Raw genomic sequence first — 15,776 nt, 5'->3', positions numbered from 1 at the left:
TCAGTATGGTCGGAAACAAGCCCAGTAATTTTCGGCAACCTTAAAACCGAAAAATAATAATGATTAGTATCTCATGAAAGAATAAAGGGCCACTGTTGAACACACATAGTAGGAATCCTATGCAAAGAAATCTATCACCGGCAAGCAAAATTAAAATATTGTCTGAGTTTATTGTATTCTCAAAGTTTAATTGGACGTATTTCACACAAACATCACATTTGAAAGAATTCGTGTTTAAAGTTTAATAAATATTAGTGTATTCCATACATGTGACAATAGGGCTGCTATTCTTGGTAAGTCCGTTAATAGGAATCGCGTGACCAGTTTTGTGTTCTTAACTCAATTTCGACAAGATTGTGGTTTGGAACGTTTTTCTGGAATTACGTCCAATTGAGAAAAGGTAGAAAAATTAGGGTTTCTTGTGATTTCCTTTATTCTCATAGTTTATTTAAGAATGGGCAGAAACATTAGCATTTCTTTGATGTAATTTATTCTCATAGTTTATTTCAAAACATATATTATTGCATTACTTCCACAATTTCCCAAGACATTTACAGTATTTTTATGTGTATGATAATGCAATGTCTTTTTAAAATATTTACAAACATAATATGATGACAGTAAACAAAGCCAGGGTGCATAAAATATACCAGAAACAGTTGTATTTAATTAATGATTCTCTTCGCTTTAAGTAAACATGTCGTATCACGTGTCTTATGCCCTGTCTAGAATAGGGAGTGTTGCAATAACTAATATTTAATGAAAATAAGGGAGGAGCCGAGCAGTATGTTCTGGTGATGGTAATTGATACGCCCTGCCCATTACAATACAGTGCTAGTCAGGATTCTTGAAAGACCTAAAAATTCTGAGCGGCACTATAAATGCACTCGTCAGCTTGAGATATAAGATGTTAAGTCTCATTTGCCCAGTAATTTCACTTGCTATGACGTCCTACAGACCGAAACACACTAATGCATTACTGCTTCACAGCAGAAATAGACGCCGTTCGTAAGGGTAAGGTACGTACCACCCCTTAATCTAGCCGGCTCCTCCTGCTGGTGATTTGTACCAGAGAGCAAACCTCACAAAATTATCAACTAGATGAGTCTTACTTACGCTAAATTTATGATAATGAATAATTCTTTATCAGCGGTATTTACATGTCATCCTTTTGGTGTTGTCTGGGTGATAAAATGAGGTGAACTAAAAGTATTTGCCGAAGCTTTGTTTTTTACACACTATTTGAAAAATTGAATGCATGTTGTAAAGTTTGATAGATTTTCTAACATTACTATGTATTCATAATATTATCCGGACGACCGAGTCTTGCTCGGATTTTTAAGAATGTACAAAACTTAAACCAAAAAAAAACTAATAGGACTTATGGATTCGAACCGGGATTTTCTGCGTTCCGGATCACCCAATCTGAGCTAATATAGTCTTGTACATAGTGGCGAAATTTACCTTTGTATTCTAATGTTATTGTAGCTGATTCTCATTAAAACACGGATAAAATTATGTTTATTAAATTGAAACCTAGCTAGATCGATTTATCGTCCCCGAAATCCCCTGTAAACTAAATTTTATGAAAATCGTTGGAGCCGTTTCCAAGATTCAGATTATATATATACAAGAATTGCTCGTTTAAAGATATAAGATAAGTAAAAGGTAATTTTTTTTCTTTTACCCCATCAAATTCAAAAGTCTTTTTTTACGTAACAGTGCTTGCGTCATCAAATTATGAGAAATACATTCGTGCACCCTGTATATGAAACTGAATGTTGGACTCACGACAGAGAGATAATAAGGTTATCAAAGTCATGCTTACGATTGGATGTCTTTTAGTAGTGCAAGCTATTGGGACTGTTCCGGTTGGATTTATATCAGATCATCAAACTGTACGTTATATGTCTTAATATTTATTTACGCATCGTTAATAATTTTGTTTTGATAGATATACATATATTTATTAATTGTAGTCCTGTGTTTTGATATTGTGTGCTTGCATTTATGGTCCGTCATGGACAGTATTTGGCAATGGTAAAAAAGGCATCTCTGTGAGTCCTTAGCCCACTCAGTTATCAGCCCCTATTCGAAACCTCATTTATATCAACATTGTTAATTAACATCAATCGAAAACATAACTCTATTATCAACAAATAACTTGACTGTATAACTGGCTTTTCCTTTTCTTAACTTTTTTTTTAGTTTATTAAGTTCTTAAAATTTTTGTTTTTCTTTTGTTTTAGTGTTAATGTACTTAGATTATAATGGAGCTGACTTGTACATACATATAAAAGCCCCTAAATATATAAAGAAAAAAAAAAACAAATAACTTATAATTAATTAACAAAAAAAATGCATCGAACTAAATTGTTGCTTTTTTTGTAAACATTTGCTTGAATCAAAATCAAAGGCGTTTTTAGTAATTATAATTTCAGAAACTGTCTTCATTGTAAGTGCCATCTCACAGCTACACTATAAATACTAAATGATTAAAGCTAACCTTATTAATTTATAAAATTTTAAAATCACTGACAGCAAATTTACAATCTTCGTAAGAGGAAAGAAATGTCTCAGTAAAATTTGCGGGCCTGTTTTTAAAATTTGATCACAATAAAATTGATTCATTAATTAGTCTTGCGGCGGTAGCTCCTTTGCCAATATGTGGTATCATTTAGAAGATCATTTATGTTATAGTGTAACCACACACACTTTTTTTTGTTAACATATTTCGCTTTTTATATTTTGTTCTGTTGGTCATATTTCGCCCAACAAAAGACTTGTTAAGTCGACTTAACCGAGTAGCAGTCATAACAAGTTTATGTTTGCGTCTTACAATGTTTGCTAATATGCCTGTTTACATGTATTATACATAACATTAGATTACAGGAACATACGAATATATAATTAGTTTCCAATATTTTTTATCTGTAACGAGTGACGGTTTCACTGATTGAATTATTTATTCACTAATGCATTTTTAAATCACTCCATTAGACACAACACTCTTAATGAGATAGTATCTATGTACTTCGCGATAAATGCCTAATGCATGCTCAGTTCACCCGCAATGAATAAACGCATTGAAGCGTTGATAGGTTGCTTCATCCATAAATCATGGATTTATATGTGCCCGAAAATGTGATGTGCTGATTGAGAACCACCATAGAGAAAGTTCAAAAAACTTGATCAGAAACCATCATCTGTCGGAAGGTACGGGAGTGCCAGCAAAGCTCATTCTAACTGACATGACGTTAAACTTACCCGCGTTGAATCAAATCAATCATGCTATTTTAGTCCAATAAATCAAATGCTTCAAAGGAGCATTTGGTATTGACATATAGTGGATTCAAGCTCCTTATCTCGCCATCTCAACGCCGCTCGTCCTCAGGGATAACATGCACAGTCGCAACGGGAATTGAATCAATTTGCCGAGCAACTTGGAACACATATCCTGTCTTCATGTTAAGCCCTCGTGTAGATAGATTGCGTTCATTCTGCGAATATATTAGTCTTACTTATAAGACTTACATGCAAAGGATTATTTTGTGATAAATAAATTTTCGTAATTAATGCAATTTAGGAACTGTGAATTGTTTAAATTATTATCCTACAAACTGGTTTGATTAGTGGCATTTATCACGGGAGTTTTTCACTTAATTCCTATTATTTATTATGAAAGGCCAAATTTCACCTTTATACCACAACTTGGGTATCATCCTGAACATTTGGATATGTTGACCTCTACAGTGCGGTGTTCAAGGAACTTTCTTTCACATGAAACCTAACTGTGGAATGCGCTTCTTTTCTCGGTGTTTCCTAAAAGGCCAGTAATTGCAATATCATAGTAGAACGGTGCTTCTGATATTGCAAGATAGTGTAGGCTATGGTGATAACTTCCGAACAGGTAGTCCATAAGCTCGTTTGTACTTGTCTTCCATAAAAAAAATTATATTCATGAATATTTTTGAAACTGATATTTTGCGGGCCTTTTTTAATATGGCACTTTAATCAAACATGGATCTAGTTAAACGTGGAGATTATTTTTGTCAAGATTTATGTATACATTTGAAGACCGTCTATGCTCTGTAATTACAGTGCATGATAGCATGAGCTGAGTTAATTACCTACTTACTATGACTTGAATCATGCTCTTTTCTACCCTTGTTTGTATTTTACTTATACGCCCTTTAAATATTGTATAAACAGATAATGCAAATTCTTTGTTCTCTTGTTTACTTTTAGATACAACAAAACAAAATGCTTGTTAACCCACCAATCATAGAAGATCGTGAGATTACTCCAGTGTTATTCTGTGGACCAGGACCATGCAATCTGCTACCATCTGTACAAGAGGCGTTAACTAAACCGGTATTATCAGCGGTTTGTGACGAATACTTCGCGGTGAGTCAAAAACAATTATTTATTAGATTTTGGAAGTAAAAGCTCCTAAATTGTTTGAGTGTTTTCTGGTTATTTTACGCCTTTTCGTCATGCATTTACAGTTTTAGTCGCATAGAGTATCCATATGGGACAAGGTAAATGCAGAATTAGTTCTGAGCATTGACTATATATATATATATATATATATATATATATATATATATATATATATATATATATATATATACTAGCTGACCCGACAGACGTCGTTCTGTAGATAATAAAAAATTACTGTTTTTAATGTTTGTAACGTTGTCGAAATAAAAAATATCCTATCTCTCAAGTTAGACTAAACTGCACTCCATGAAGTAATCCGTTCATTAGATTAGGAGTCCATCGCGGACAAACAACGTGTCATCTGATTTATATATATTAAGTTAAGTGTGTGGAGTTGGTCCGAAACGAACTATTCATGTAAAGACTTATTCAATAAGTTTTTTAAATATTTTAACATTGCCCAATATTTATATATTTGAAGGCCATTGAATTGAATTCTCGTTCCACCAGATTACCGGATAGACTGGTTTATGTCCACTATCCCAGAACAACATTATACCTAAATAGTAGCTACGCAATGTGTATAAAATTATTTAAACATGTAAGTCTAGAATTAAAAAACTTTCCACTGAAACGATTTACTGGACTCCTGTTTAAATGGTTAAATGGTTCGAAAAATATATATAGTGTTAAGGATTTTTTAAATTTTAAGTAAACTTTTTGCGTTCTAATTTAATTTAGCCGAATAGAAGACACTACAATAAATTTAAGATCTATGATGTATACTGTATTTGACGCAACAAATAAATGTCTTTTCATTACATTTCATGACTTGACATAGACTCTTACAGTGTTACAGCAAGATAGAAAAGGTGGCGAATCTATTCTCATTGTAACCGATATACAAGTCACAAGCAGTGGGGCCACGCTTGGCAATAGCTCCTTAGTACGTTTGAATATTAAACCACTAGCTAATTATTCTCTTATCCACTCATTCCTATCTCTTGCAATTCTTCTCCACAACTTTCGTGCTGTTTCTGCTCTGTCATCGCTCCATCTCTTAGTAGGTCTGCATGGATTTCATATTTATAGAGTACCAGTTCATTACTACTTTGGACCATCTTTCGTCATAATATAACCATTATGTAAAAAAAAATCTGAAAATGCTAGTAGTATGTAATTACAGCTAAAAATTGTTGTTTTGGTTAAATACCTACAACTAAAAACGTTTTAATTTGTCAGTATATCATTAATGGAATGGCTTGAACTTTTTATCATATTACTAAATTGCCAGTTTCAGTAACTATCAATCACTCGTAAAAGTTTTAGATGTAATAGTCTATCCATCAGTCTGTGGGTCGCCGCGTCAGTCACAACCTCACCCGAAACACTCCGAAGTTACTTGGAAAAAGATTCTTTATAATATAGTTTTTACTACGTTCTTAATCGAACTTGTTTGGACATCTCCAAAAAGTTTATAAGAAATATCACTAAAATATGACTAAGCCAAGTTTGTCGCTAGTTTTTATTTCATTTAATGAAATGTATGTAAAATTTGCTGTAAAAATCTTGTTCTATTGTCAAATTTTGTTTGTTATTTGTTTTTTTACTTCATTTTTGGCCATGTCAATTCAGCGAAGATTGTTTGAAGTTTAATAAACTGGTAACATCCCCAAGATGGAAATAAAATTCTCTCTCTCAGAAAAGAACTCTATTCTTAGATCTATCTATAAACCAGGGAAGTTTTTTACAAAATTGTTCTTTCTAAAAACGTAGAATAGCACGAGGAATAAACCTTTTTTATGATGTTTGCTTCGTTAGGCCAAAGAAGTATAACTTCTTGCGTGCATACATAAGTACACACACACACTTTTGTTAACAGAAATTTATTTACAAATCTTAACAGCATAGTTCTTATAGTTTCGGAATATAGTGACTGTGATATACATGGCTCCAACTTTAAAAGTTAAAGGTAGTGGTAGTATTTTCCGGACTGTCTATAAAAAGAGAAATGTAAAGAAAAAATTAATTATATTTATATTATAATATAGATAATTAAATATTTTTTGTAAAAATATAAGCTTTCATAATCCGACAAGAAATGGTTTCAATTATGAGCTATTTTGGCGATTTCTTGGCCTTAAAGTCTCATACATTAAACTTATTAGTAAAAAATGGTAAATTCTAAATTTTGCAGGTCGAAGATGATATTCGTGCTGGTCTAAAGTATGCGTTTCAAACTGAAAGCAATTTAGTGCTAGCCATGAGTGGGTCTGGACATAGCGGCATGGAAGCTGTTATAGTCAATATTCTTGGACCTAAAGACAAGCTTTTAGTTGCATGTAGGGGATTGTGGGATGAAAGGGCTGCAACAATGGCAAAACGATATGGTAATTTCTTGTAACTTAATAAAATTGAGCCGACTAGATTATGTGTACCACAACGGCGCCAATTTCTGTCGTGAAGCACAAATTTTAATTAATTAAACCACTATGGGAATGGAGGGACTGCCTCCACGCTATTTAATTAATAGATTTTATTTACAAAAAGGAACCTATAGAGTTTCTTGCATCTGTTTTTCTTAGGTCTAAGGGTTATCTTTGAAAACGATGCAGTTTTAGAAGCTCAATAAGTGGTTTACAAATACTATTTTGAAATAATCTTTATGAAATTGAATCTCTTAAACACCCTATAAGATCTTGAATCTTAAAAGCGTTACTCAATTTTTTTAATGAAAATAAGGGATGAGACGAGCCGAAAGTTCCGTTGATGTTATTTGATACGCCCTACCCATTACAATGCAGTGCCGCTCAGAATACTAAGAGAATTTCAAGTATTCTTGATACTTGAAAAACCCAAAAATTCTGAGCGATACTACAATTGCGCTCGTCACCTTGAGACATAAGATGTTAAGTCTCATTTGCCCAGTAATTTCATCAACCAACCATTTACCATGTGAAAACCAGTAATGTTTACACATTACTGCTTCACGGCAGAAATAGGCGCCGTTGTGGTACCGATAATTTATCCGGCTTCCTGTGCAAAGGATCCTCCCATTGGTATATAATATGGTATGTAGGTATATTACAACCATTGTAAAATACTCTATTTGATTGAAAAGACTGGCCGTTGAGTTTCTTGTACGTTCTTTCGTGAGCTTAACTTTTTCCGGATATACGGTAGATTCAGTAATTTAAAGAAATATTTATATTGAAGATTCAAACCCGCTTAGTTGAAGCCTAATTGAATAAAGATTATATTGTCTTTGATTCTAACTTTGAAAATTAAATATTGGAAACTATGATAAATTGTATTCATTATGTAATGTACTATTTCTGCAGGAATTAAGGTTTTTCGTACGGAAGTACCACACACTGCAACATTTGGTTTTGATCAATTAGAGGCGGAACTTAAGCGTGTTCGACCAAAAGCCCTTTTTATAACTCACGGTGATTCTACTACCGGGACTATACAAAAACTTGAAGGGCTAGGAGATATTTGCCATAAGTATGTATATTTAACTAATCATTAAACGACAAATAATTTCATTTTATTTCTTAAAACTAGCTACAGTTGTATAAAATGATGCTCCGAGACAATAGAAATTGTGCAAAGAGCAAAAATGTGAAGCCACAACCAACCAAACGAGTTCAACAAAGTATACAAGATTTAATGACGATACGCCACTCGAACCGTTGGCTCAGTTGGAAAGAGTCGCGGGTTCGAGTACTGCATGGTTTAAAAAATTTAGTTTTCAGTTTTATTTCTTTACTTAATACCAGTATTGAGGGTTATCACTTTAAAACATAACAAATTGTTTACTTTTGCATCTCAAGTCAATTTCCTAATATGCAAATATTGGGGTTTTGAGCAGGCTATCAACTGTAGGCAACGTCATTTACTGTAGGAGTATATCCTGTAGATAAAGCCACAACCTGAGAGTTAAACAAAGAGAGAGAGAGAGTTAAACACGACCGTCAAGAAAAGCGCTTAAACAATGTTTTTCCTCTAGTTTTGCTAGAGAATGTGGGCGGCGGTGATCACTAAACATCATGTGAACTGTACTGGTTTCTACGCCTCTTTCAAAAAAACAATTTGATAAATAATTTATATCAGATTTTCATAATGTCATTCCTGGCTGGTTGATATTTTTATTTCATCAGCAATAGCATAAGTTCCCCCCATCAGGCTTAGGTTTATATAATCTTTCTTTTAACAATAATATTTTATTCTATTTGTGACCAATTGTCACAGGTAACCTGAGTAGCATCCCTTTTGACACACACTGCCTTTGTGGATGCTACTTATATAATATCTTGTAAAAGTTAGTTAGTTATTCTTTGTAAGATATGTACTAGGTTAGTTTCAGTTATAACTTTTCATTTTTCTTCTTATTTTTGTAGTAACGTAATTTTTCATGTGTGTGTAAAATTAAAGATATTATTATTATATTTCATTGAAAAATTCTGAAGAAGAAGAGTTTGACAGAATAAATCCATTGAAAGATCAAATCAATAATATTAAAGTATTTAAATTGCAGTCTTTCCTAATTAATTTAAACTTAGAAAATGGAGCAATGTAATATAATGCACATAAATTTGTAAAATTGTGTGGATTTATGAAACCACGATGCAAGTGAAACTTTTTTTCACAAAATAACATAGGTATTAATAACAGCATTGAAAAAAAAATATATATTATGCTTTAAATTTTCATAAAATAAAAAAACCTTTATCAAGTGTATGTGGTTCGAACTTACTCTTCCACCCGAACGCAATTGCATCCAATATGAGAACTATAGGCGCCGCCCGACCGTCACGCGACATGCAACACACAGACGAAAAAGTTTGAGACGATGTAATAAAAGTTTCACTTTAAAATGACAGTGGCAGCGCGACCCGAACAAATAACATTCAAATTCCATGAACCTATCATGAAAATTAAATCAAAGAAAATTCAGAGTGCACTTCAGAAGTTGTCTTTCAAAAGAAAAGTTGAGCGGAAAACTATTCGATTTTCTAAGTTTAAATGACGGCACGAAACAATTTAATTAAGTCTCCCATCCCTTCCCTTATGACTTAGTTTTTTGTTGTGAACTCACAAGTTAAAACTCCTTTAATTACATCCTCGCAAGAAGCCGCAATTAGCATACGGCTGGATATAGCAAGAGCGGTGAAATTTTAAAATAAATAACAGCTTTGAAATACTCTAAGTGCGTTGATATTTATGAAACGTCGCCGTACTTTTCCCGTTTCATTATTTAATGAGGTTGCTTTTGGCATAAATTGTAAGAATGCGTGAAAATATTACCACGGCTGTTTTTAAACCCAACTCTTTAGATGCTTTCATTTTTCTTCCGTAAATAAAATATACATTTCCTCATTTTTAACGCTTATATGCGATATATGTATCCCATATATCGCTTATACGCGATATATGTATCCCATATAGTTCTATATATGTATATAGTTCTGTTCGACTTGATTCCTGCCGCCGAATTCACAGATTACGATATTATCCCCCCCCCACCATCTGGATGTGGGGCATTCCTCCTCAATGCAGTTTTCAAGGAACTTTCTTCTACGTACAATCAAGCTGTGAAATGACCTCCCTTGTGCGGTATTTCCAGGACGATGCGACATGGGAACCTTCAACAAAAGCGCGTGCAGCTTTTCAAGCATTTCACCTTTGCAGCGCTCCTTCCTCTGGAGTGGCAAGAGAATGTGGGTAATAACTTAACACCAGGTGACCCGTACGCTAGTTTATCCTAAAAAATATAAAAGTAATCGTATTAATGTGCTAATATACAAGGTCGCCGACGGTCGATCGTTAAAAATATAAAGAAACTAGCTGACCCGACAGACGTTGTTCTGTAATTTGTCAATAATATGTCATAACATCAAAAATTACTTCGTAAAATATGCACCCTGCTGTCGTAATGAAATTGTTTCACAGCAGAACTCTCAAACCGTGCGTCAATAAATTCTCTCATAGAAATTATGTATGAAATATTTATGTATGTAGGAAAAACAAATTTGTTGTTTTTATTTCATTTAGCAGCATTTTCCTATTTATTCACCTTTTAAACCTTCTCTGGACTTCCACAAATAATTCAAGACCTAAATTTGCCAAATCGGTCCAGCCGTTCTGGAGTTTTAGCGAGACTAACGAACAGCAATTCATTTTTATATATATAGATATTACGAAAAAGTCCTTATTGCAGTTCTTCCAGACCGAAATTTTCGATGTAATACGATTCAATAATTTTTTTTGGTATTTATAGTCACATATTTATTTTTCTAGATACGGAACGTTGCTTATTGTTGACACTGTCGTTTCAATTGGTGGAGCGAAGTTTCTGATGGACGAGTGGGGTATAGATGCCGTGTATACCTCTACTCAGAAGGCTTTGAGTGGCCCTGCTGGTATTACGCCCGTAGCATTTAGTGCAAGAGCTGAGTAAGTCTTCTATAAATTCCTATTTTCGGTGAATTGCGTAAATAACAATAATTTTAATATTATGTTAAGGCGCTGTCATACCTCAATATCCACAAACGTTGGTTTCTTAGAGAGTCGATTAAAATGTAACGCAATGAAAATATACTGATGCAAAAAATACAGTACAAAAAGAAGGACTTAAAGAACAATTTGAACTGAATAGAATATTTATATATAATTTGAGATATCCAACAAAAAATTTGGAAATTGCTTCCAAAAAATAAACTCTGGAGTTGACTTTTGATTTTTGAAAATCTCTGAATTATCAGGGATAACAACATTCTTTTTTTGAAAGAATTAAATAGAATTAGTATTTTTCTAAAACTTCAACCGATCAATTTTTACGTATATTTTGAATAAACAAAACAAAATCAGTAAAATAAATGCCCATTTGCAGCTTAGCCACATGATCAACACAAATATTGTAGGGTTGGTTGTAACGTTTACGATCCTAATCAGTCCGCGCCTTAATTTATTTTTGTTTAGAGCTCCAGCCTTCAACCAATTATTATAATAAAGTAATCTTTCTATAAAACATTGCTATGTTATGTGTTGTTCTGCTGTATCCATTTTTTAAATGGATATGGAAATCATTCTCATATGCAGTACATATAATTTTAATTGAGATACATTAAAAATTAAGTTTAAACCTAATAGTAGAGCATACCATACCACTCATTCATTTTTTTATAATTATAATATATTTTTTAGAAAGGTGATAAATTCGAGGAAACACGAGCCACCATTTTACTTTGACGTGAAGTTGCTAGCCCAGCAATGGAATTGTTATGGAAACACACGGGCGTAAGTTTTTCACAAAAATGTAATATACAATATTTTATTACACCTTCCCCAGTACAAGCAATTCTAAGCTATGACAATTATTCAAAGTTAAACAGCCTTACAAATGTTTCCAAATAGAACATTTTACTTATCATTGGTTTTTTCGGACTTTTAACGTTCTCGCGTTTATTTATAAGGCTGCCTGACATTCGGAAAACTTCAAAATTATCTTTTTATTGGCTATTGTCAGTGATATATTCAATATTTTGCACAATCTCAGGTATCACTTCATACCAAGTTTATTTGTAAGGTCGTAATTGTATATCTATTACTGCTGTTTAGTAATTCGTAATTCCGAATAATTTTGTAGCAAAAATATTTTGTCAGCTATCTATTAGGAGGAAAAGCTACAATTTACAATTATTATTTTTTACGTCTAGGTAACACTGGAAATGCTTATAATTTACAGATATCACCACACCTTAAGTCCTCCATTACTTTGGGCATTAAGAGCATCTCTGATAGAACTCTGCAGAGAAACACTACCTAAGGCCTGGGAACGGCATACTAAAACAGCAGCACATTTTCATAAAAGGCTAAGTGATTTTGGCTTTGAATTACTGATTCCCAAACCTGAAGATAGACTTAATACTGTGACAACTGTACTAATCAATAAAAAATACAACATTCCTGAATTTCTGAAGTATATGAGAAACAAGTAAGTATTTACTTCACAACAACAATGCGAAAGTAAGTTATGTGATACAGTCAATAACGTTCTATATAAGGACATATTATTTGCAGTCTGATAGCGGAACAGCAAAAGTGTGCTTGAAGACAATGTCAGCACACTTTTCTCCTTATTCGTGTGTCAATTATCACTATCTAAGTGGAACCTAAATAAATGAATAAATGTTTTACATTGCTGCTTATTGGCCAAGAATATTTTAAACAACTGGAGTAAAAGCGGCAATGTAAAAGATATTTGAATGAATTCAAGCTCTGAAGGTTAATTAAACCAATTTACAATAATTTATATTTATTCTGTTAATTCTTTTTGCATATATATGCATCAATATGCAGCACCTTACAAACTAATTTGTTATGTGTATTACAGCTATTTTAAAATACTCAATTCTCACGAGCTCAACTTATTACGAACATATGGTATATTAAGTAATTTAAAAGTACTATGGTGACGATTCAAAAGCGCTTAGTTTAAGCCTAATTGAATAAAATTTATTTGACTTTGACTTTGACTACAGCGGTCGCAGCTTATTATGGTGTGTTTTGTGGCATGTTCCATATTTCGGCTTTGTTTTGTGTGACGTGATTTGCCTATATAGTATACTAGTTGACCCGACAGACGTTGTTCTGTATATAATAAATAAAATAATGTTTTTATATGAATTTGTCAATAATATATCATAACATCAACAATTACTTCGTAAAATATGCACCCTGCTGTCGTAATGAAATTGTTTCACAGCAGAACTGTCAAACCGTACGTCAATAAATTCTCTCATAGAAATTATGGACGGACACATCAAAGGAAAACCAAATTTGTTGTTTTTATTTAATTTAGCAGCATTTTCCTATTTATTCAACTTTTAAACCTTCTCTGGGCTTCCACAAATTATTCAAGACCTAAATTTGCCAAATCGGTCCAGCCGTTGTCGAGTTTTAGCTAGACCAACGAACATCAATTCATTTTTATATATATAGATTGAATGTCATTGGATACAGTCAAACTGTTTTGTTCGATACATCGCTCTCAAAGTGAACATAGTTGATGACGTGTTTGTGGGAAATACTTGAACTATTTCAATCAGACTGCGATGCATGTTCCATCTACATTTTGTTCATCGTGTTTTATTTGTAAAAGTTTTCTGCAGAATATGAGCAATGAATATAATATGATATTTGTCAATATAATTTTTAAGTACCTGGACGATCGAGCCTTGCTCGGTTTTTAAAAAAACAGTAAAGAAAACAAAGGTAAACTTAAAAAATAATGGAAAAGTAATAGAACTGGACATATCTTGATTGGAACCGGGGTCTTCTGCTTTCCGGATCACCCCATGTCCCATCTGAGCTATTATAATCTTGTACACAATGGCGAAATATAGGTATATCAAAACAAAACTACATTTTTTTTAATTATAAGCTATCTAGATCGATTTATCGCCCCCGAAATCCCGTGTATGCTAAATTTTATGAAAATCGTATATATATATGTATACAAGAATTGCTAGTTTAAAGATTTATTTAAGGATAATAATAATATTTAAAATATATACAAAAATATATTTGCGTATTATTTGTATGATCATCGTTCTCAACTACGTGAAATATAATATTATGTTAGTAAGGAAATAATAAAAGAAATTAAACAATAATTTCTATGACGATCATGCTTCGCAATTCCTATAGGTTGATTATCAATCACACTACAAATTGCAAGAGAATGTGGGCGGCGGTGGTCACTTACCACCAGGTGACCCGTACTTCGATACCATACTTTATATATATTTTGGTTAGTCTAAGCAACCAGCTATCAATGTGTACAAACTGAATTCTTTTTTTTTTCGAGAGGAGGAAGATACATTTACGTATAGAAGACCCCGAAACGGGGCCCATATGTCGGACTCGAGTGTCTATCTAACTAAAAACCTCCTCTATGCTGTCAGCCCTGAAGGCTTTTACAGCGACATAGGACGTGGCCTGTGGAGACCGCAAAGACTACGCAACAACAGTCACGGGGCGTCTCCTAAGGAGACTCGAACCTCGGACCAGCTGTGTGCTTGTGGGAAGGAGAAAAGATGATGATGAAGATGAGATAATGAAGATGAAAGAATGAGAAGAACACACTCTTCGGCGAGTGCGATGATGTATTGTGTAATTAGTGTAAATGTTTGTGTGCATGATTGTTCGTGTTTGTTTATGAAGTGTGTTTATGATTGTGTATGTGGTGTATGTCAGTCCGTCAGTCAGTCCGGTGTGTGAGTGTGAGTGGAGTGAAACGATTACAGGACGAGGACTAACGTCTCGTCGGATATCAAAACAATATGTGTGACACTGAATTCTTTTTTCAGGCACAGAATTGTAATATTCGGCGGCCTAGGTCCCACGGTGGGTAAAGCTCTTCGCATTGGCCTAATGGGAGTAAATTCAACAGTACAAGTGGCGGAAGACGTAGCTTTAGCTATGGCGGACACATCTCGAGCACTTACCAAGTCATCACTATGAACGGGCCTCTAAAATATTTATCGTCATTGTTATTATAAATCGTGATGAGTTTTAAAAGTGATGGGAGTAAATGATGGGACATAATTATTTTTTGTTTTATTAACATAACATTTTTCTTATCTTTGCTCTTTAAGGTTATCAAAGCTTTTTTCATGTCATGGTGTTTTTTATTTTATTGCCAACTTAAGATTATGGATTACACGAAGTCACTGATCATGCTTAAATAATAAAATATATATTTTTAATAAAGGTTGTCCATTGGCTATCAATCTTTTACAGATACTCAAGATGCAAAACTTGTCTTTCTCGAGGCTTTCTTCGGGTTGGGGTTTCCTCAACGGAAGCGATTAAATTACAAACATACTAGTCATCAATGAAAAGACTAAAATTATGTAGATGGCATGATGAATACCATTTAACTAGGAACATAAAAATATAGAAAGGAAAAGACATAATAAAGTGTGTGTCATTGTCAAACATTTTGAAATCAAAAGTCTTTAAAATGCTAATAAATACAAAAAATTAACGTTCTATTGCACATAAAAATTAAAACTGATTCTTTTCTGATATTCACTAATACATAACTTAGTTTTTAATTTTTTTTTTCTACTTTTATGTTATTGGTAATAAATTCAAATTCAAATTCAAATATTTTTATTCAAAATAGGATTTATAATCACTTATTGAACGTCAAAATCTACCACCCATTCAAAAGAGACTGCCTCAGACCTGAGAAGAATGGGCGCAAGAAACTCAGCGGGCTTTTTTTTTATAATATACTTATATTTTTTAATAATATAGGT

The 15,776-nt window shown here is 33.1% G+C and overlaps 1 protein-coding gene across 2 annotated transcripts; it reads left to right on the top strand.

The window, feature by feature from the left end:
• Positions 1-1,846: 1,846 nt before the first annotated feature.
• LOC126976502 (alanine--glyoxylate aminotransferase) lies at positions 1,847-15,060 on the top strand. 2 transcript variants are annotated; one of them, XM_050824862.1, is made up of 8 exons: positions 1,847-1,898; positions 4,249-4,407; positions 6,641-6,833; positions 7,785-7,950; positions 10,747-10,902; positions 11,653-11,745; positions 12,194-12,442; positions 14,820-15,060. In XM_050824862.1, the coding sequence occupies exons 2-8, from the start codon at positions 4,264-4,266 to the stop codon at positions 14,971-14,973; spliced, it is 1,155 nt and encodes a 384-aa protein (XP_050680819.1). In that variant the 5' UTR covers positions 1,847-1,898; positions 4,249-4,263; the 3' UTR covers positions 14,974-15,060. The 2 variants fall into 2 exon arrangements, with proteins under 2 accessions (XP_050680819.1, XP_050680818.1); XM_050824861.1 differs by lacking the exon at positions 1,847-1,898 and adding an exon at positions 3,082-3,216.
• The last annotated feature ends 716 nt before the right edge of the window (positions 15,061-15,776 follow it).

Source organism: Leptidea sinapis, chromosome 41 (genome assembly GCF_905404315.1).
Source record: "Leptidea sinapis chromosome 41, ilLepSina1.1, whole genome shotgun sequence".
Classification (NCBI taxonomy): Eukaryota; Metazoa; Arthropoda; class Insecta; order Lepidoptera; family Pieridae; genus Leptidea; species Leptidea sinapis.
This window is presented reverse-complemented; position numbering and strand designations above follow the sequence as displayed.